This window comes from Phoca vitulina, unplaced genomic scaffold (genome assembly GCF_004348235.1).
Source record: "Phoca vitulina isolate PV1807 unplaced genomic scaffold, GSC_HSeal_1.0 scaffold2, whole genome shotgun sequence".
Lineage (NCBI taxonomy): Eukaryota > Metazoa > Chordata > Mammalia > Carnivora > Phocidae > Phoca > Phoca vitulina.
In genome coordinates this window covers 76923644-76946686 of record NW_022589705.1, presented here as the reverse complement: position 1 = coordinate 76946686, position 23043 = coordinate 76923644, and the positions used below count along the sequence as shown (strand labels likewise).

Genomic DNA, 23043 nt, shown 5'->3' with positions numbered 1-23043 from the left:
CCTGAGATGACATGACTGTCGTTAGGCCGCCATGTTAGCCTGACATCTGACTGTAACATACGGTGTTCGGCTCCCCAACTATTTAGCGGGGAGAGTGTTCTCTCCTCTGACTCTGAAGTGGGGTTATCTTTGCATTCTCTAGACTGTAACGAAAGGGTCACTCAGCTTTCAGACCGTGACAGCGGTGCCACTTGTCCTTCACCAAAAGCTGAGTGTATGTCTGCTTGCCCCTTGCTCACTGGGGTATAAAGGCTGCCCTTGAATCTCTCGTCCAGGTGCACCCTGGGGGGCAAGAGGGGAGGTTCCATTAAAGATTCTCTCTTCAGCTCCAAGTCCCCCCTCAGGAGAGATCTAGGACCCCCAGGGGCTGAGGAGTGGGGGGCTATGGCAGCAGGAAGCTTGGGGTGCTGGAGGCTTGTGGTTGGGCTGCTGGGGCCCTGTTGGCTGCGGAGCCCTCAGGAGGAGGCAGGAAGTCAGGGTGGGACGTGGGCGCGCTGAGACAGGAGGTGGCTACCTCAGCGAAGGGAGCCGAAACTGTGTGTGAGCAGCCAGGCTAGGCCAGGAGGACCATGTGAATGGGACCAGGGGGCTCCTGGGCTGGGCAGGTAAGGAGTACTGGGAACAGGGGTCTAGGGACTGCGGTGGGAGGCCCGACAGTGGGGGCTACATCTGGGCCTGGGGCTGGGCCCCTGGGTATTCAGCAGCCCTACAGGCTGGGGGAGAGAAAAATCTTGCTGGAGGTCAGGTGGGTGGCAGCTGGTAAGGAGTAGCCTTACCTGAGTAGCTGTTGGTTCTTGCCCCTGCCACACCGTCTGCCGCCGGTCCCTACCTCGCTGGGAGCCTTTTCTTGGAAATCTGGCACATGGACTGTCAGGTATTAAAAAGGCCTTCAGAAATCCCCAAGTCCAGGGGCGCCTGGGTGGCTCAGTCAGTTAAGCGTCTGCCTTCAGCTCAGGTCATGATCTCAGGGTCCTGGGATCGAGTCCCGCATCGGGTTCCCTGATCAGCAGGGAGTCTGCTTCTCCCTCTCCCTCTGCTTCTGCCCTCCCTCCTAACCCCACTCGTGCTCTCACTCTCTCTCAAATAAATAAATAAATAAAATCTTTAAAAAAAAATCACCAAGTCCAGTCCCCGATCCCATGATGGATGAACTTCCTGAGGCCCAGAGAGGCCAAGCCCTCCCTCCCCACAGTCGCTCAGCAAGGCAGAGGTAGAGCCAGTCCCTGGGAGAAGATGATGGCCTAGGCTAGGACTGCCCCCCATCCATGGGGCAGGGTGATGGTCAGGCTTGAGTCCCGGGACCCAGGAATCCTACTGATTGCTGGGGCAGACGCCAGTGACAAGAATCTTCTGAGTGAGAGACAGATTGAGAGAGAGAGGAATCACCCAGAACATCCGGATGGACACCTGAGAAGTGATTTTAGCCTCAGTGACCAGCAGTGCTGGAGAGGTAGAAGTGTCTTCTGTTGGAAGCGGATGGATATGTGAGGGCATGTTTATCATCTGGGTTGGGGCCTCCAGGGCGGAAGTATCTGACCGGAGGCTGGGTAGTTGAAGGACAGAGACTGGAAAAGGAAGGGCAGAGGAAGGGCTATTTTTAACCGAGACAGGGGTCCAGTTGGCCCTGGGCTAGGAACGTCTGCACTTCCATCTGGAAAGTTGCCATTCCTGCCCCTGCCAAGTGTCACAGGTTGCCCCCTCCACTTGGTTCTTCTGGCTTCCATACCCACCCCCTCCAATGCGTGTGTAGGACTAACTGGTCTTCCTGATTGCTGCTTCAAACCCCAGGAAGGTAGAGGCCCAGGAAGGCATAGTCAGCTATCTGCCCACCCCCTCACTTTCTTCTGAGCCTTCAGTTTATGGGGGGCATCCCCATGTGAACCAGACTTTCCAGGTTTCCCTTGCCCTACCCTCTGCCATTGGAGTTTTTCTTGACACACAATTTCCACCTAGTCAGCATGTCCCAGCCTTTCTCTTGTCTCCAAGTCCAAGGACTGCAGCCTTTTGTGGGGGCCAGAGAACACACTGGCTCTCCCTGTGCTTCAGGGGGGCTCATCTGCACCCTGAACCTGCACCCCTCTCACCCAGCATGTGCTGATAGATGACTCAGGGTCCATTGCCCTCATGGCTCAGGGATGGAGGTTCTCCTCAAGGGGTAAAGGGCCAAGTGATAGGGCAAGAGAATGAGGTGAGGTTCTCAGAGAACAGAAGACTTCCCTCAGGTGATCTGGAAGGCTCCCTGGAAGAGTCAGCACAGTTCTGGGAAGGACAAAGGCCCATTTTGGAAAGCACTTACGACATGAGCCCAGGTCACTGTCCCTGGTTTCTGTTTCTTGGGTACCATGAGGGCATAACAAGACCAAACGCCAGAGAGTTAATGGGTATGATGTAGTGCAAAGAACACGGCTTTCAGGGTCAGGCTGACCCAAGTACAATGCCGCTTCTGCCATTTCCTTGAACAGTATCGACTTCACCTCTCCAGACTCCAAACTATGTAGAGGCAATAATAAATCTCTCCCTTGCAGAATGCGTGTGGGGACTCTGTAATATGCCAAGGGTTATACCCGACACATGGTAGGTGCTTATCAGAGGTTAGGCAGCCTTTCCTCCTGTAAATGGGGCACCAAAGGGAAGGCTTTTCACACCCAGAGTTACACCTACTCAGCACCTTGGCCGGCCGGCGGACCACCCTCAGCACCTTGGCCGGCTGGCGGACCGCTCATTCTGTCACACTTGTGGTGTGGCTTTGCAAATGAGCTTGTTTCCTGTATATAGTAGGTGTGAGAATTCTAGACTGAGCCACAGGGTCTGCCTTAGAGGAGAGTCCCACACACACAACTTCACACACACACATCTTATCCCAAACACCAGACATATCATCAGAAAGTGTCCGCGTGCAGATATGGGCAGAAGCAGAGGCAGGTTCTACACACACAACACACACTGGATCTTACAGATCTGTACACACCCCCACAGGCTGATGACCTCAAGGTCAAGCTCAGTTCAGTGAAAGCAATGCCGAGGAGAGCTGGGTGTGGGGGTGGGATGGGGGTAGGCAGGACCAAGATACCATCCAGGGACGTGGCCTCCAACAACAAACTTTGACGTTGGCTTTAAAATAGCTGGTGCTGCATTTCCAATGCTTGTTCTAAAGAACGCCAGTTCCATGAGGCACCCGGCGAGAGAATGGTTCTGGGGCCAAACCAACATGGCCTCAGCTCCAGACTGGCCCATATTAACTTCCTGGTCAATGTCAGCTTGTTAGCACTCTGAAAACTCCCCGAGAGACGGGGCCTGGTCAATTCTGTCTCACTCAGCATTTCCCAAACTTCTCTGGTCACAGAAGCCTTTTTTCCTGGAGGCCCCATTCATTCCATGCCTACCTTTCCTGAGACAAGGAGAGGAATGGAAGGGTAGGTTCTGCAGTGAATCCTCCTCAAATGATCGTGTCTCTTGGCAGAGTTTCTGCGTTGGTGGTGGTTTGTTGTTTTTTGTTTTTCAACTACAAAATTAGCACATGGCCTGTCGTTAAAAATCCAAACAATACAGAGGCATCAAAAGAAATATAAGAAACACAACCCCCTCTGGTCTCACTGCTGGCATGTGTTCACTGCGAACAATTTGGTATGCATCTTTCCAGATTTTCCTACGGATGGCTGCAGCCAAGTGTAGTGGTTAAGAGCCCCATCTCTGGAGGCAGATAGACCAAGTGTCAACTCGCCACTCCGCCCCTTATTTGTTTGTTATGAGGCCTTAGACAAATCGCTTCACCCTGTTTGTGCCTCAGTTTTTGCATGTGTAAAATGGGGATAATAATAGCCTTTACGTCATAGGATTATTGTGAGAATTACATGAAAACATGCAAATAAAGGCTTAGCACAGAACCTGGCTGAAAAGAATCCCTAAATATACACATTTAAATGCAAAACAGGTTTCTATGCTACATTCTGTTCTGTAACTTCCTTGCCATGTTTTGTTTTGTTTTGTTTTGTTTTGTTGCTTGCCCTGTTATATCTGGGATGTCTTCCCATGTCAGTACGTGGAGATCGACCTCATTTTTAGTGATTTTAGCTAAACGTCAACTTGGTAAATGGGTGGCAGCAGTGATTTTGCAAAGCTCCTTCCTGACCAGTACGGCTGTTTTGTGTTGCCGGCGTTGGTGTTGAGTCACAGACATTACCAGTCACTGAGCTGAAGACAGGCCTATGGCCTCCTGTGACATGGAGTGTCCTGCCAGAGAGGGCAGGACCCAACGGACAGGAACCTCTCTATCTGCTCACCTCTGTGTCCCCAGCACTAGATCAGAGCCTGGCACATAGAGGTGCCCGTTAAATTTTTGTCAGTAGGCTGGCCAGTTAGGAAAATGGCGTCTCCTCTAACTTACCAACAGAGGTCTAAGCCCAAAGCTCTGTCTCACATTGCAGCATGTCCCGAAGTAAGGCTTGTGCCTCTCTGGCGTGGAGTGATTTTAGGGGGTAATGAATGTGAATTTACATATGATACTATGTGTTTGTTTTAATGGATACTGATTTCTATCTATGGCTGGTGATACTGGTTTTCCATTTATGTATGGTAGCAAAGTTTCCATTTTAGGTAAATATATTAAAGGTGAAAAGGTGGTCTGTGGAAGTGCCCAAAATCACAAAGGAGAGTGAAAATGATTGATAACAGCTAATGTTAGCGTTTAGACTGGAAAATGTTTAAGGCTGATGCAGTGAAATGCACCTGCTAGCCTCAGATAGCAATTAGAGTTGACCTTTAAACAACAGTGGGTTTGTGCTCTGACCGCACGTAGTCGAAAACCCACGTATAACTCTGATTCCCCAAAAAACTTTACTAATAGCGTACTGTTGACCAGAGCCTTACTGATAACATAAATAGTTGGTTAACACATATTTTGTATGTTACATGTCTTATGTACTGTATTCTTAAAATAAGCTAGAGAAAAGAAAATGTTATCAAGAAAATAATAAGGAAGGGGCGCCTGGGTGGCTCAGTCGTTAAGCGTCTTCCTTTGGCTCAGGTCATGATCCCAGGGTCCTGGGATCGAGCCCCACATCGGGCTCCCTGCTTCTCCCTCTCCCACTCCCCCTGCTTGTGTTCCCTCTCTCGCTGTCTCTTTCTCTGTCAAATAAATAAAATCTTAAAAAAAAATCTTTAAAAATAAGCTAGAGAAAAGAAAATGTTATTAGGAAAATCATAAGGAAGGGGCGCCTAGGTGGCTCAGACGGTTAAGCGTCTGCCTTCAGCTCAGGTTATGGTCTCAGGATCTCGGGGTCCTGGGATCTAGCCCCGCATTGGGCTCCCTGCTCGGTGGGGAGTCTTCTTCTCCTTCTCCCTCTGCTCCTCCTCCTGGCTTGTTCTCTCTCTCTCTTGCTCTCTTAAAATGAATAAATAAAATCTTTAAAAAATTTTTTTTAATTAAAAAAAAGAAAATCATAAGGAAGACAGAGCCCCTGGCTCAGTCGGTAGAGCACGTGCCTCTTGATCTCGGGGTTGTAGGTTTGAGCCCCATGTTGGTTGTAGAGATGACTTAAAAAGAAAATCTTTAAACAAAAAAAGAAAGAGGGGCGCCTGGGTGGCTCAGTTGGTTAAGCGACTGTCTTCGGCTCGGGTCACAATCCCAGAGTCCTGGGATTGAGTCCCACATTGGGCTCCCAGCTCAGCAGGGAGCCTGCTTCTCCCTCTGACCCTCTCCTTTCTCATGCTGTTTCTCTCTCTCTCTCTCTCAAATAAATAAAATCTTTAAAAAAAAAAGAAAGAAAAAGAAAATAAAAAAAACAAAAAAAAGAAAAAGAAAATCATGAGGAAGAGAAAATACATTTATAGTATTCTACTGTAAAATATCCATGAATAAGCAGAGCCAGGCGGCACAAACCCATGTTGTTCAAGGGTCAACGGTGTTCTCATTTATTTAGTTCTTAGCATGTATCGAGCACATGATAAGCACTTTATGGGACCATCTGTATCTCACAGGTAATGCCTACAGCAGCTCTACCTGCAGGTCCCACTTTAGTTTTTTTCCTAAGATTTTATTTACTTATTTGTCAGAGAGACAGAGAGAGCAAGAGAGAGCGCACAAGCAGGGAGAGCGACAGGCAGAGGGAGAAGCAGACCCCCGCTGAGCAGAGAGCCTGATGCGGGGCTCGGTCCCAGGACGCTGGGATCATGACCCGAGCCAGAGGCAGATGCTTAACCGACTGAGTCACCCAGGTACCCCTGCAGGTCCCACTTTAATTCCCATTTTGCAGATGAAGGAATGGAGAGAGGCTCAGAGAGGTTTATTTTTATTTTTTCTTATAATTTTTTAAAAGATTTTATTTATTTATTTGATGGGAGGGAGCACAACAAGGGGAGCAGTAGAGGGAGAGGGAGAAGCAGGCTCCCCACTGAGCAGGGAGCCCGATGTGGGACTCAATCCCAGGACCCTGGGATCATGACCTGAGCCGAAGGCAGACGCCCAACCGACTGAGCCACCCAGGCGTCCCCCAGAGAGGTTTAGTAAACTGCTCTGAGGCCCTCTGCCAGTGAGTGCCTGGGAGGCCTTGGGATTGACCTTGTGTCACTCAGACATGGATATGGTGAGCTGAGACTCCATGACCTGCAGACTCCCAGAAACTTAAATAAAGCATCATGGCTTGCCAAGTTGTAAGTAAGGCTCCGTCCATCATGATAAAACCCCCATGTCACAAAATGCGCACAGAAGTCCACAGGGAGCAGACTCACTAAAAGGGATCAGCAGTACATACAAGTTACTAGTTGGAGGGCCTCTACCAAAAATACCAGCTTTAGCATCACTGCTCTGTAGCCCATTTTTCTGGCAATAATTAACTAACAATCAGTTTTATGGTCAAGCCACTCAGATTTGTGAGAATAAATCCATCTTGTTTGCATTGAAGAGAAAGCTTACCTTTTTGTTCTCTATGGTTAAAAAAAGAAAGGAATTGTTATATCACAAAGGAACACATGAAAAAGGAGGGAACTCAGGACACATCCCTCTTTTACCCATTAGAAATCATTTACCATGCCTACCAACCCTGATTCTTGAGCACCACGATGAGGGATCTGTGTGGGTCGCCTCCAAGCCCAAGGCTCTTCATTGAACATATACAACTTTGCTAACAACCAAATCTCGGCCAAAGTAAAAGGCCAAGAAAATGTTTTAGATGATTCCCGACTGATTTTGCCACAAAGTCGCCCAGGGCACCATGATGGTCTGCCGCGCGATAGCCTACCTGCTCTTGGCTAAGAAACCCGGGCAAGAAGCTGGCACACATTATGGACAGAATGTTCGATAAATGAATAGCTTTACAGTTTAAGGGAGGAAAAGGGTTGCCTTTTTTTTTTTTTTTTTTAAGGAGACACAACACGTCCTAGGCCCAGCCAGCTGAGATAACGTCTATGGAGTTGATAAAGGTGAACGAATTGGCAAGAATCGGAACTCATGGTGATATGAACCCTAAACAGGTCCGGGTTCAGATGATCGAGGCCAAGAGCTGCACGTAGCCTGGGATTTTTTATCAGTTCTACCAAATGAGCAGGGCCGCTGCGTGTATTGGGCACTATGCTGAGAGGCACGAAGGGGTGGGGACTGAGGTCTAGCCCTCACTCTACTCTCCAAGTTTAAAACCCCAGGGAGGGGTGGCTCTTTATAATCGACACAGGGTGCTCTGTGGACCACGGGCAGCTTTGAATTTCACTGAGAACATTACAGACCCTGGTCAGAGGAAGTCTAGATCTATAAAATCTCTGCTATTGACCTTGAATTCCTGAGTTGGGAGAAGAGAATGTCCTTTGTCATTCACTTCAGAATCTGCCCTCATTGCTGGTTCTGAGAACCCTGGGGATTCTCTGGATCTGTTTCTTCTTCTTCTTTTTCTTTCTTTCAAACAATGAGACATTTGTTTATTATTTTTAAAGATTTGATTTATCTATTTGAAAGAGAGAAAGAGAGAATGAGCAGGGAAGAGGAGCAGAGGAAAAGGGAAAAGCAGACTCCCTGCTGAGCAGGGAGCTTGATCCTAGGACCCCGAGATCATGACCTAAGTCAAATGAGTCAGTCGCTAAACCGACTGAGCCACCCAGGTACCCCTGACAATGAGACATTTATATTAAGATTTAATTTTGATTTTCTTTTTACTGACCTCATTTATTAACCTGGTTAGATCGTTTTGGCTACCCAGTAATTTTCGTCAAACTAAGACGAGAAGGATGAGACCCACATTTTGTATAAATAGATGTATCCGTATATGACCTCACAATTACATAGGGACAAGCGCAAACTATACATCCCCCCATTCTGTGATACATCCATTTGCACACACAGCCTCAGACAAGCCCACGGGCCTGCACACAAAAGCACGATGCTCACTGAATCATGTGCCTTCATATACACAGACCTGCATTCACCTGTCAGGTAAATGTACGTTCAGAAGCATGCATTCTGGGTGGGAAGAGAATTGCCTTGGAGAAAAAGGCCTTTGTTAACAGCACGATGATCAAATTTTTTTTTTAAAGATTTTATTTATTTATTTGAGAGAGAGCGAGAGAGATCACAGAGGGAGAGGAAGAAGCAGACCTGCCACTGAGCAGAGAGCCCAATACAGCGCTCAATCCCGGAACCCTGAGATCATGACCTGAGCCAAAGGCAGACACTTAACCGACTGAGCCACCCAGGCGCCCCATGATGAAATTTTTGATGAAGAGTAGCTCCCCACCCTGTCAGACCTGCCTCCCTGCCCTGTTTCCTCCATGACCTCTCAGGATCCTCCACCCCCTTTGGTCTTTCCAGGGAGTGAAGAGTAGAGAGGGTACCTTGATTAAGGAGTAGGGACCTGATTTGAGTTTTGCCTCTGCCTAGGGTCCTCACATGCTCTTGGGGAAATTACGTAACCTCTCTGATCCCCCAGCTTCTCCATCTTTAAAACAAGGCTGGTAAAGTACACTAGTGCTTCTAAACTCTTCCCTCCCAGACTCCTTGGCCCCTTCCCCTGTTGTACTCCCCACCCTCCTGGGTTAGGGATCTTGTGATTTTGAAGTTTTTGCCTACTAAACTACTTTGTTTAAGTACTCACTTTCATGTTCTCTAATTCAAATTTTAACCAGAGACAATCAGTATGCACTGAAGAAAGAGTAAAATAATTCGTCAAGCTAAGAAACAAATTATAGTACAATTTCCCTTTAGGTTTTTTAAAGATTTTTTATTTTTTTATTAGAGAGAGAGAGAGAGAGTACAGCGCGGGGAGCGGCAGGTAGAGGGAGAGGGAGAAGCAGGCTCCCTGCTCAGCAGGGAGCCCGACGTGGGGCTCAATCCCAGGACCCTGAGATCATGACCTGGGCCGAAGGCAGCCGCTTGACCGACTGAGCCAGCCAGGCGTCCCTCCCTTTAGGTTTTTTAAAATACTGAAATAACCTGCAGGCCTCCCACATTATCCTGGGGCCTTCCAAGAGCATGGAGCTCCCAGTAGCTGGGAGCCACTCACCAAAATCATTTCTGGCATTGCCAGATCCTATGGTCTCACGCTTGCTGCCGGGCCCTACACTCCATAGTTCACACTTTTATAGAGGGCAGGATCTGCTCCCTGCAGCCGGAGAGCTCCAGGACCACACAGCAAGCCATGGAGGAAACACTAGGGGTCAGATTCCCAGAGGAGTTAGAGTTCCTTTTGGCTTAATCAAGACACAGCTTGACTTTTTCCTCATTCCTGGCCCCAGTCTTTAGGAACGTCAGGTCCTCTCTGGGAGGCCCAGATTTAGTCCAGGACATAGGTCTTGTCTGCATGCTGTCCTGGACCCTGGCCCGAGGCCTTGGGGCTCTTTTCCCCTTCTCCCCTCCCCGCATGTCCAGGTACCAGCTTCCAGCCCTGTGGTTTGCAGTCTAGACTCCTGGCCCTTCACTGGCCTCTCCTCACTGCTGAATCCAAACTCCTTCACTTACCTCAACCTCAAGCTTTTCTCATCTCTCTCTTACTCTTCTCTGAAGCCTCTGAGAATGTCAGCCTGGAAGGGACCTTACAGATCTAAGTCCAACTCCATCTAATGTTGGCGTTCTCTCTACAGTACAACCAACCTGTGATCTTCCAAGGTCCGTTTGAGTGTCACAAAAACAGGATGCTCACAGCCTCACTCGATAGCTCAGCTCATTTTAGGCTGCTTCCAGATGGTTATCAGTGCCTCTCTGGAGGCTTTTGCTGCTCATTAGTTCCTAGCCATAATAGAATTAGGTGTCAAAAAAGCCATTTGCAGGGGCGCCTGGATGGCTCAGGCAGTTAAGTGTCTGACTCTTGATTTTGGCTCAGGTCCTGATCTCAGGGTCCTGGGATCAAGCCCCACATCGGGCTCCACCCTGAGCGTGGAGTCCACTTGTCCTGCTCCCTCTGCTCCTCCCCCACTCATTCTCTCTCTCTCCCCCTCTCAAATAAGTAAGTAAATAAGATATTGTTTTTAAAAAGGATCTTATTTTATTTATTTTTTAATTTATTTGTCAGAGGGGCGCCTAGGTGGCTCAGTCGTTAGGCGTCTGCCTTCGGCTCAGGTCATGGTCCCAGGGTCCTGGGATCGAGCCCCACATCAGGCTCCAGCCCCACGTTGGGCTCCCTGCTGAGCGGAAAGCCTGCTTCTCCCTCTCCCCCTCCCCCTGCTTGTGTTCCCTCTCTCTGTGTGTCTCTCTCTGTCAAATAAATAAATAATAAAATTTTATTATTTAAGGCAGACGCTTAACGACTGAGCCACCCAGGCGCCCCAATAATAAAATCTTTAAAAAAAAAAAGCCATTTGCTGTCACAGATGAATGGTTGAGCAGGACTTCTCAAATGTCTCTCCCCCACGTTCCAGGACTCCTAACAGTAGAGGGGAGAGTGAATGTGTACCCTTTTCCTTGAAAGTCTCTTGATTTGGCTTAAAATTCCATGTACGTTTTGCATGTTCCTCCATAATAGATCTATGTTTGTTTAACTATATGAATAAGGTCAGATAACACTCATGTTCTAGGAAGATGTACACCCATGACTTCTGGTACCCATGACGGGTTCTGAGTATCTCAGTTTAAGAAACATGAGTTTCTAGTAAGGAGGATTATTTACCAATCCCATTCTCCCATCCTCCGGAGTAGATGTTGGGAGGGCAGAATGAGCAGTGATAGAAGTCTTTCTAAGCCCTAAACTAAGCTAACATTTGTGTAAGCTTATGAGAAAGGGATGATGATCCCCACTGGACAGGAAAGGAAAAGTGAAGCTTGGGAAGAACGATTTCAGCAAAGTCATATAGTAAATGTCAGAACTGGGGTTTGAATTTAGATCTCTGACTCTGAGGCTTGTCCTTGAGTTTTTTTTTTTTCTTTTTTAGTTGAGATGTAATTGACATGTGTCCTTCAGTCTTGCAAACCCCAAAATCTCCACTATTCCCCACTTCTACTTGGTCCCAGCATGGATTAGCACCTCTAGCTTTGTTCTGTCCCAAATAGGTTGTGTGAGTTTAATTTTTTAAAAAGATTTATTTATTTATTTATTTTTAGAGAGAGAGCGTGCCCAAGCCAGGGGAGGGACAGAGGGAGAGAGAATTCCAAGCAGACTCCCCACTGAGTGCAGAGCTCGAGGGGTGGGGTGGGGGGGCTTGATCTCACAACCCTGAGACCATGACCTGAGCTGAAATCAAGAGTCGGAAACTCAACCGACTGAGCCACCCAGGTGCCCCATGTGAGCTTAATTTTTTTTTTTTAAGATTTATTTATTTGAGGGAGTGGAAGGGGCCGAGGGAGAGGGAGAGAGAAACTTAAGCAGACTCTGCACTGAGTGGGGAGCCCGAGGTGGGGCTCAATCTCACAACCCCAAGATCAGACCTGAGCCGAAACCAAGAGTTGGACGCTCAACCAATTGCACCACCCAGGTGCCCCCGCGTGAGTTTAATTTTAAGCAGGTCTCTCTGGGCCTCCGTTTGCTCGTCTAAAATCAGAAGTTAGACTTGGTGATTTCTAAGACCCTTGTAGATGGAAGAGTCTGTGCATGAACCCTCCACATACCAACATTTATTAATGACAAGTAGTTCTGGGTGCTGGGACATTCAGGCAAATAAAGCACAGCTTCTGTTCTGAATGAACCCCCCATCTCATCAAGGGGGTGGGAAAGGCAGCAGGACTGACACATAAATCCATCTAGTCATGGCACTCAGTGCTAACTGACGACTGTGTCTGAGTAGAGTGTTGTAGGAACAGGGTATTGGGAGGGTTTCATGGGGGAGGTGATATTTGAGCTGAGCCTTAAAGGTTGAGTTAGCTCAGTAGGCAGACAAGAAAGCACTCACGGTAGGGGAACCACATGTGCAAAGGCATGGAGTAAGAAAATAGTAGGGGGTGTTTGGGAAAGGCAGGGGTAGCTCAGAATGAAGGTTGTGTGAGTGTGTGTGTGTGTGTGTGTGTGTACCAGAATAGAGTGTGGAGGTGGATTTGATCTTGATATTAAAGGGTCATGGGGGAGGACCTGGGTGGCTCCGTCGGTTGAGCGTCCAGCTCTCGGTTTTGGCTCTGGTGGTGATCTCAGAGTCATGGCGTTGAGCCCTATCGGGCTCTGAGCTTGGCAGAGGGGTCTACTTGGGATTCTCTCTCTGCCACCTGCATGTGCTCTCTCTCTCTAGAACGAATAAATAAATCATTATTTTTTATTTTTTTATTTTTATTTTTTATTTTTTTTTTATTTGACAGAGAGAGAGAGCACAAGCAGGGGGAGCGGCAGGCAGAGGGAGAAGGAGAAGCAGGCTCACTGCTGAGCAGGGAGCCTGATGCAGGGCTCGATCCCAGGACCCCGGGACCATGACCTGAGCCGAAGGCAGACACTTAACCGTCTGAGCCACCCAGGCACCCCTATTATTTTTTATTTTTAAAGATTTTATTTATTTATTTATTTGAGAGGGAGCATGAGTGGGGGGCAGGCAGAGGGAGAAGCAGACTCCCTGATGAGCAGGGAGCCCAACCCGGGCCTTGATCCTAGGACCCTGAGATCATGACCTGAGCCGAAGGAAGACGCTTAACCGACTGAGCCACCCAGGTGCCCCAATAAATTTTTTTAAAGGGTCATGGGATGCTTGGGTGGCTCAGTCAGTTAAGCTTCGGACTCTTGATCTTGGCGCAGGGCTTGATCGCAACACTGAGTTTGAGCCCCGCTTGGAGCCTACTTAAAAAAAAAAGGGTCTTGAATGGTAAATTGAATTTTATCTGAGGACTAGTGCTTTCTAAGCCGTTCTGAGGAGCAGCCCCAGGGAAGGAGGTGTCTCAGGACTCCTAGGGGCTTCACAATGACATCTCTGCTCTGTTTCAGGCAGAACAGTCCCATTTTTACCTGCTTTATCTATGAGGTTCTGCTTGATTTCCATCTGACAAAAAGTTTGTCAGATTTACATATGACAAAAAGTTTCCACTGCTTAAGCAAACAAACAAATAAAAAAGTTATGGCCAATAGCAACACTGAAGGGTTTTCTGCTGGTGAGAATCAGAACCCTCTGAAGGAGGGGTACCTGGGTGGCTCAGCCGTTAAGCGTCTGCCTTCGGCTCAGGTCATGGTCCCAGGGTCCTGGGATCGATCAAGCCCTGCGTCGTCGGGCTCCCTGCTCAGCGGGAAGCCTGCTTCTCCCTCTCCCCACTCCCCCTGCTTGTGTTCCCTCTCTCGCTGTGTCTCTCTCTGTCAAATAAATGAAATCTTTAAAAAAAAAAAACACCCTCTGAAGGAGACTTGTTCTGGGGAAGGCTGGGGGGCTGGGGGCCTGATCTCTGACATTAGGGAGCAGGAATCTCTTATTCAGCTTCCTGGGCCAGAGAGGGGAGTTGTAATTAGGAGGTGGGGCATACACACCTCTCTGGTAAGGGAGGATCAAAATTTAGGGCTCCCCCAGGGCCTGGGGAAGTGTGTGTGATCTCTAGTAGGCAGTCCTCTAACATGGGGGATGGGAGGAAAGAGAGGGTTGGGGGAGAGGCAGGAAGTGGGCAACTAGGCTAACAAAGGTATCTGTGGCGGTTTGCCCATCCCAGGTGGGAGGGCGGGGCCTAGGGCTCAGTGGGGGCCCATGTGTGACTTTACTTGGGGGTTCAGAGACAGCACCAGTAGGGAGCTCCTTACCGGACCAACTCGACCCATTTCAGCTTTTCTGTGGCTGGTGAATGGGGATGGGGGCCTGACAATCTCAGGTACTTCTGGAAATTCCCAGGGCAAGGCCCTAGGATGTCTAATGTTGGGGAAGTAGATCTTGGGGGAGCCCCTTCAGCCCCCTCTCCATTGCCCCAGGGACCATGGGCTGTAGCTGCAGCTCAAACCCTGAAGATGACTGGATGGAAAACATCGATGTATGTGAGAACTGCCATTACCCCATAGTCCCACTGGACGGCAAGGCCATGGTAAGAGGCAAGACGGGGGACTTGGTGAGGGAGTTGGGTGGAGTATACAAGCCAGGAGAAGGAAATGGACCACCACTGAAATAACAGAGTAGCCCTTTCCCCTTGGAAAACAGAAAGGAAAGGAGGTCCAGAGAGGGGAAGGGACTCTCCTAAGTAGTTGGCAAATGCAGGGATAAGACCCAGCCAAGCTGGAGAAGTGAAAACAGGGCAGTGGGGAAGGGAGCCAGGATCTGACTCAGGTTCTTGCTCTCTGACCCCACTTTCACCCCCCACTCCACAGCTGCCCATCTGGAATGGCTCTGACGTGCGGGATCCACTGGTTACCTACGAAGGCTGCAACCCCCCAGCCTCACCATTGCAAGGTGACCTCACAACCAGCAGGGCCTGAAAGTTAAGGGCCATGGATCCTTGGCTGTGGGCCTCCATCTTCCTATCCACTCTCTACCCTGTCTTGCCTCTCTCGCCCCTGGTCTCTGCTACCCTGTAATTCCTGAACTCTGTGCTCCCAGCCTAGTCCAGCCTGGTTCTCCCTGACGCCCTCTGTCTTTCCAGATAACCTGGTTATCGCTCTGCACAGCTATGAGCCCTCTCACGATGGAGACTTGGGCTTCGAGAAGGGTGAACAGCTCCGTATCCTGGAGCAGTGAGTGCCCCCTCCTCGCCACCCATCCTTGCCCTACCGGAGCATGGGAGGGAGCAGGGATGCCCTGTAGCGCGGTCCCTGACTGGCTTGCAGCGGGGGGGCCCTTGGGACAAAATAGAAGGCTCCAGAGTGCTGGGCTGGAGGGTGGGGTGGCACGGTGTAACGGGGGGCTCTGAAGGTTTCCAGCCCAATCCAAGTCCAAGGAGACCCCACCGACTGCCTTTGTCGCGCAGGAACGGCGAGTGGTGGAAGGCGCAGTCCCTGACCACCGGCCAGGAAGGTTTCATCCCCTTCAACTTCGTGGCCAAAGCGAACAGCCTGGAGCCTGAACCGTAAGTGGGGACTCCCGGTGACGAAGGGTGGGAGCAGAGGTGGGGTGCTAGGGCTGGTGGTGAATGCTTGAGGGCGATGGAGGAGGAACTGACCAACGGCAGACGACGGCCTTCCCTTCTGCCTTGCGCAGCTGGTTCTTCAAGAACCTGAGCCGCAAGGACGCTGAGCGGCAGCTCCTGGCGCCCGGGAACACGCACGGCTCCTTCCTGATCCGGGAGAGCGAGAGCACCGCCGGTGAGCGGCCGGGCGGGGCCGGGGGCGGGGCCGCAGCGCGGAGGGGTGGGCCCGGTGATCCCCGGGAAGGCGCGCGGGGCGGGGGGCGCCCCTCGCAGGAGGCCACCCAACCCCTCTTTTGCATTCGTCCACCCATTCTTTCATCCAGGATCGTTCTCGCTGTCCGTGCGGGACTTCGACCAGAACCAGGGAGAGGTGGTGAAACATTACAAAATCCGTAACCTGGACAAAGGCGGCTTCTACATCTCCCCCCGCATCACTTTTCCTGGCCTGCATGAGCTGGTCCGCCATTACACCAGTGAGCCCTAGCAGGGGCCCCTCAGACGTGCTCCCGAGGCTCCTTCACCTGTGCCCTACCAGCCTGCCTCCCCTAAGTCCCTCCCAGGGGTGCCCTCCCCCCATCTCATATGCTCCTTTATTCCCCGCAGGGGGTGAGGTGCGGTACCCGATAGCCCAGGGTCGGGTGACAACCCCACGCATCCCCTGCCAGTCCATTTCCCTTGGACGGGGACTTGGCCCGGTGGGGACTCAGCGGGGACACCCGAGTCCGCCGTATTGACGGCCCTAACCCCCTCCCTTGTGCTCGCAGATGCTTCGGACGGGCTGTGCACGCGGTTGAGTCGCCCCTGCCAGACCCAGAAGCCCCAGAAGCCTTGGTGGGAGGACGAGTGGGAGATTCCTAGGGAGACGCTGAAGCTGGTGGAGCGGCTGGGGGCTGGCCAGTTCGGGGAGGTGTGGATGGGTGAGTGAGGGTCCCCCGGGACTGCGGGGAAGGGGGAAAGGGGAAAGGGGAGGCATCCGCTGAGGTCGTGAGAGTCCCGAGACAGGCTCCGGGTGCTCGGACTCCCAGTGATTCCCCAATCCCTCCCGGCCCCAGGGTACTACAACGAGCACACAAAGGTGGCAGTGAAGAGCCTGAAGCAGGGCAGCATGTCCCCCGACGCCTTCCTGGCCGAGGCCAACCTCATGAAGAAGCTGCAACACCAGAGACTGGTCCGGCTCTACGCGGTGGTCACCCAGGAGCCCATCTACATCATCACGGAATACATGGAGAACGGTGGGTGCCGCCACTGTGATCGACTGCTGGGGGGCGCTGCCATCTCCTCTGCCCCTGATAGAAGGTGGAGGAGATCTGCCTTTTCGCCTGGCTCAGCACCGAGGGCTTCTTGTTTTCCTAGGTCCCTAAAGACTCATCACTAGGGACGGGAAGAGGGTGTGATGTCCGAGCCTGTCTGGGAGCTCAGTCTAAGGTGGCAGGCTCTGGAAGAGCTTTCACTTCTCATCTTCCCTGACCTGCAGTCCTACCTTGATCTCGGGATGCTTGTATTTTTCAAGTTTTTATTTACTTGTTTGAGAGAGAGAGAGAGAGAACAGGCAGGGGGGAGAGGCAGAAGCAAGTTCCCCAATCATCAGGGAGCCCAGCTCTATCCCAGGACCCTGGGATCGTGACCTGAGCCGAAGGCAGACGCTTAACGCATGAGCCACTCAGGAGGGCCAAGATGCTTGATTTCAAATGAGTGGGTCTCTAGCCCTATTTCTCTCTTCCTTTTGACCCTGACCCTTGGGAGGGCAGATCTGCCCCAAATCTCTCTTTTTCAGTTCTAGGTGAGCCCCTTGCCCTCCCTTGGACTGATTGAGAGCACCCAGGAAGGTGGATAGAAGTTTCTAGCCCCCCCCCCCCAAAAAAAGTTTCCAGGTCCAGCTTTGTCACCAGTTTGCCGTGACACAGGCCAAGTCCCTGTCCCATCTCCGGTGCTCATTTCCCCGGAGTATAACATCAGAAATCTGAATGGGCTCACCCAGAAATAATTTAGAGTAGTCATTAAGGGCTCTAGAATCTGACTGCCTGTGTTAGAATCTTGCTTTCACGATTGTGTGGCCTTGGGCCAATCACTTCACTGCTCTGTGCTATGGTTTCCTCATCTGTAAAACGGTGATAATAATGGTATAGTAACTTTCTCATAGGGCCTTTGTGAGGATGAAAGAGTCAGTGTATATAGAGCAGTTAGAATAGTGTCTGCAATATATTAACTGCTCAGTAAGTTTGTGTTGTCATCTGGCTCTGATTCTTTGGGCGTATAAGATCTGTCCACCTTCCAGGAAGGGAAAAAAGCTCTCTCTCTCTCTCTTTTTTTTAAAGATTTTATTTATTTGACACAGAGAGAGAGATAGTGAGAGAGACAGCACAAGCAGCAGGAGCAGCAGGCAGAGGGAGAGGGAGAAGCAGGCTCTCTGCTGAGCAAGGAGCCCCATGCAGGGCTCGATCCCAGGACCCTGGGATCATGACCTGCACCGGAGGCAGCCACTTAACCGACTGAGCCACCCAGGCACCGCGGGAAAAAAAGCTCTTAATTGGCTAATGGATTCTGGAAGTAGCAAATAGGTTTTGCCCTGTGGGCCAACTTCATTTGGTAGCTGCTTAGAGTTCTGTGCTGAGGAGGATTCTGAGGCTCATTGGAAATGAGTGCTGGGATTGATCGGCAGCATCTGCCATGGACCTGATGTAGGAATGGCAGTAGATACCTCCATATTTGCTGTGTCTGGGGGAGCCTTTTATCTTTGGTGACTAATTCAGTGCTCGTAGTGGGAATACTTAGGTTGTTGCAGTCTTTACACAGGGTTTTAATCTCTTGAGAAGGGCTAGCAGTCACTAGCTCCGTTCCAGCAACTCTCAACCCTGGTCTTCTCCTAGTCACCCTCTGCTCCCAGACGTGGTCCCTCAGCCCCGCAGGCACCTCTTTCTATACTCCATTCAATACCTTCAGCACACATTTATCACTGCTTACTTTGGACTGGGCACTGGGAACACGGACGGACAAAACAAGGCTCCTGCTTTCAGGGGAAGTTCATTTTCATTATGTGGCACAAACTCTAGGAAAACCAGAGTTTTGCCACAGGAGAGTTCCAGCATGTCACAGGGAATGTAGATAATGATGCAATTTATTAGCCTGGTAGGGTCTAGAGAGGCTTCCTAGAGGAGTAGTCTAGCTGAGCCATGAAAGAAAAGTAGAATTTTTAGCAGACAGAGATGGGACAAAGAGACTTTGGGGTGAGAGCCCAGTGGTCTATGTGAAAAATCTCAAAATTGTCTAGGGTGGGTGAAATGAAAGAGGCAGGAGTGGGGGAAAGAGAAGAAACTACAGTATGGACCGTGTAGGGTTTTGGACACCTGGCTAAGGAGTCTGGACTCTACCCCATTGGTGACAAGAAGCTTACAGACTTCTCCAAGCATGCTCCATCCTAGGCCCCAGGAAAAGATTTCATAGATCCTGGGTACCTTCACCTTGAACGCACACTTCTCCATTCTCACCCCTTATTCTTCTTTCCACATATCAGGTACTGCTTCTAGACAGCCAGTTAGGGGAGAAGGGTCTGGGAGCTTTCTGCTGGGGCAACTTGAGTGAGCAACTTTTGCTTCTGCTCACAGGGAGCCTGGTGGATTTCCTCAAGACCCCCCCAGGCATCAAGCTGACCATCAACAAACTCTTGGACATGGCAGCCCAAGTAAGGAGACTGGGGAGGGGCTGGGCAGGCGCACAGCCAAGTGGGATAAGGATGTCTGGCCCAGGGCTGCTGACCTCCTACCTGGTCTGCAGATTGCAGAGGGCATGGCATTCATTGAAGAGCGGAATTATATCCATCGTGACCTGAGGGCTGCCAACATCCTGGTATCTGACACTCTGAGCTGCAAGATTGCAGACTTTGGCCTAGCACGCCTCATCGAGGACAACGAGTACACAGCCAGGGAGGGTAGGTGTGCGATATAAGGGAAGTCTGGGGCCTGCAGGGTCTGGCCAAGCAGACCCAGGTGACCTCACTCTGCCTCCCTCCAGGAGCCAAGTTTCCCATTAAGTGGACAGCACCAGAAGCCATTAACTACGGGACATTCACCATCAAGTCGGACGTGTGGTCTTTTGGGATCCTGCTGACGGAGATTGTCACCCACGGCCGCATCCCTTACCCAGGTCAGGGCCAAGGGCAGGAACTGAAAGAGTGATGGGGAAGAGCAGCAAATCCATGTCTGTCCACTCACTTCATCTATCCCTGGTTCAGATTCTGAATCTTTCTAGCTGCTTTTTCTGTATTCACTCAGGACTCCAGCATGCCCAGTCAGGTGCCATGTCTCCCAGGGCTGGCTCCCATGTCTGTCTCGATTTCTCTCCTCCTTCAATAATCGCAGCTCTTTTCTTAAGTTCTGACACGGGCAGCCTAGGATGGTAGAAGTGGATCTGGCTCAGGAGGGAAAAGGCCTGCCTTTATTACCAGATCTGCCACTGATGCTAACTTTCTGTTTGGGTTTGATCAGATCATTCTTTCTTTCTCCATCTGTAAATTATGAGGTTAGAACAGTACCTGGCCCATACTAAACACTCAGGAGTGTTAGGTTTTATTATTATTATTTTTTAAAGATTTATTTATTTATTTTAGAGAGAGAGCGAGCTGGGGGAGGGGTGAGGGAGAGGGAGAGAGAGAATCTCAAGTAGACTCCCCACTGAACATGGAGCCAACTCGGGGTTTGATCTCATGACCCTGAGATCAAGACCTGAGCCAAAATCAAGAGTTGGATGCTTAACCGACTGAGCCACCCAGGAGCCCCTAGGTTTTATTAATAATCATCATTTTGGGCAAGTGACTTCACCTCTCTGAGCTTCAGTTTCCTGATATGAACAACGGAGACTATTTGTGAAAGAGCTTGACTCCCAGGAGGTGCTCACTAAACACTGACTTCCCTTCCCTCTGAAACTTTCCATCTAAAGAATGAGAGAGACATATAAATGACTAATTCCTACCCTCTCCCATCCCTTCCTCTAGCCTCTGGACAAAGTCCTTTACCCCTGAATTCAGCCAAGACAGATGGAATTTTTTGAAAGGAACTTGCTAGGAAATTCTGGGGAAAGGAAATGGAACACAAAGACAGGGGAGAGAGGTCACGGAGCACAGTGGCTGGATATGCAGAAGCTTCCCACATCCCCAGAGCACTATGTACAGAATTTTGCTCCTAGAAAGGTAAAGGCACCTTAGAATCAGGTGAGAGCCTGAAGGACTACTCTGCCCAGGATTGGCCCCATCAGAGTCCAAGGGCAGCACGGGGACTAGAACCACATTCCAGTCATCCTGCCAAGCGTCCTTACTGCTCCTCCACTGTGCCCATAGAGGTGGACCCATGGAGAATTTCTCTGTTAGAAGAAAAAAAAGTATGGGGCACCTGGCTGGCTCAGGTAGGATAGCATGCAACTCTTGATCTCAGGCTCATGAGTTCAAGCCCCACACTGGGCATGGAACTCACTTAAAAATCAATAAATCAATAAATCAAGTAACTAATTAATTTTTAAAAAGATGAAAAAAAGCATTGAAAGCATGATGATAATTGGCAACTGACACATGGCTTCAGGGTCAGGGAGACAATGGGGAGTAATGGTGACCTGGATGAACTTGCATCTGCTTCAGAAGATGGTTGCTACTAAGACATAGGGACCCCCAAAACAGATCTTTTCTTTTTTTTTTTTAAGATTTTTAAAATGTGTTCATTTGAGACAGACAGAGAGACAGAGAGTGAGCATGAATGGGGAGAGAAGCAAAGGGAGAGGGAGAAGCAGACTCCCTGCTGAGCCTGGAGCCCGATGCAGGGCTCGATCCCAGGACCTGAAGAGCATGACTTGAGCCAAAGGCAGACACTTAACCATCTGAGCCGACCAGGTGCCCCCAGATCTTTTCTTTTTCAAGGGAAGCCAAAACTTGGAATTTTAGGAAAATTTGCCTATATCCAAATATTGATGATTGATTCAAATTATTTAAAAACACAGCAGGGCGCCTGGGTGGCTCAGTCGATTAAGCATCCAACCCTTGATCTCAGCTGAGGTCCGGATCTCAAAGTCTTGAGTTCAAGCCCCACATTGGGCTCCACACTGGGTGTGGAGCCTACTTAAAAATAAATAAATAAATAAAAATAAAAACATGACAAGGGTCAAAACAAAGTAGGTCTATGGGCTATATTTAGACTGGGTGCAGAGTTTGCATCCTTGACTCTAGCCATGGGTATTTAGTTCCCTGGTCTATGTCCTCTAATTTCCTGGTTTTAAGGGATGTGGCCCCCAAATTATTTAATCTGGGTCATTGAGGGGCCTGCTGAACCTACCTTCTGCAGGGTCTGCTTTGCTGGGGTCCAGGGCCCATCTGGCTTCCCGATGCAGCATCTCATGTGCCTGGTCCCACAGCCAGAGAAGCCTCACCCTTGTGCTGTCTGTGGACTCCCATGCCCCTGGGCCCTGACCACCCCATCTTTCCCCACCAAATCATAATAATCACAGATATGCTTCATGCAGCATCTCCTCTCCAGGCCCTATATTTAGTGCTTCATATGCACTCATTCAATTTTCATTAACAGCTGTATGAGGTAGGAGCTACTCTTAGGTCCATTTCCCAGATGAGGAAACTGAGGCTCAAAGAGGGGAGATGGCTCACCCAAGGTCTCACAGTCAACATGTACGTGTTATTGGGTGCTTAAGCCACAGCCGACACTCCAAGTGGCGTGACTGACATTCGGTGGGTACCTGAAGCATATGGTCTTATTACTGATGCGGACCAAGATCATTTTGGATTGGTGCTCACACTGTGCCAGTTAAATATTCTGAACATCACCCCTGCCGTGGGTGTCCAAAGCCTGGAGCCTTGATATTGTTTCTCCCATCAACTTCTAGGGATGACCAATCCTGAGGTGATTCAGAACCTGGAGCGAGGCTACCGCATGGTGCGACCTGACAACTGTCCCGAGGAGCTGTACCACCTCATGATGCTGTGCTGGAAGGAGCGCCCAGAGGAACGGCCCACCTTTGACTACCTGCGCAGTGTGCTGGAGGACTTCTTCACGGCCACGGAGGGCCAGTACCAGCCCCAGCCCTGACAGACCTAGCTGGCCGTGGCCGGGAGCCCTCCCCCCATCTAGCCAACCTGGCTGGGGAAGATGCAGTTCTGTGTCATACCCATGTGGCCTATGCACATATGGACTCTGCGTGTGAATCCCACCCACGTGTGGCACATACACTTCTTGTGTGTTATATGGGGGTTCTATAGTGTGTGGGCCCCACACAGGTGTCTTGTGCATGTGTGGTATGTGTATACATGTCTTGGGCACCTGTTCAAGTTGTCCCTTTGCCGGCCCTTCTACTTCCCAAGACCACCAGAGAGAAGAGTGATGCCTGTGATTGACACCAGCTTCTGCCCACCCCCTTTTCCTTTCCCCTAGCCATCAAGAAGCTCCTTGAAGGCTGGGACCTTATCTAATACCTCTGTGTGCTCCTCCTTGGTGCCTGGCACACATTGGGAGCTCAATAAATGACTGTTGATGAAGATTGTACATCTCTCAGCTCCCCACTCCCATCTCCTCTTCCTTGGGAGGGGGGAATGGGGGTTCAGAAGATGGAAAATAAGTCACCCTGAATTGGGGTGAAAGATGGGA

At 50.2% G+C, this 23043-nt stretch overlaps 1 protein-coding gene across 1 annotated transcript; it reads left to right on the top strand.

Moving 5' to 3' along the window:
* Positions 1-482: 482 nt before the first annotated feature.
* On the top strand, positions 483-22930 carry LCK (LCK proto-oncogene, Src family tyrosine kinase). The gene is made up of 13 exons (XM_032417630.1): positions 483-605; positions 14268-14377; positions 14658-14739; positions 14930-15020; positions 15254-15352; positions 15484-15587; positions 15736-15885; positions 16177-16329; positions 16465-16644; positions 19015-19091; positions 19184-19337; positions 19421-19552; positions 22286-22930. Exons 2-13 carry the CDS (start codon positions 14273-14275, stop codon positions 22486-22488), a joined length of 1530 nt encoding a protein of 509 aa, XP_032273521.1. The 5' UTR covers positions 483-605; positions 14268-14272; the 3' UTR covers positions 22489-22930.
* The last annotated feature ends 113 nt before the right edge of the window (positions 22931-23043 follow it).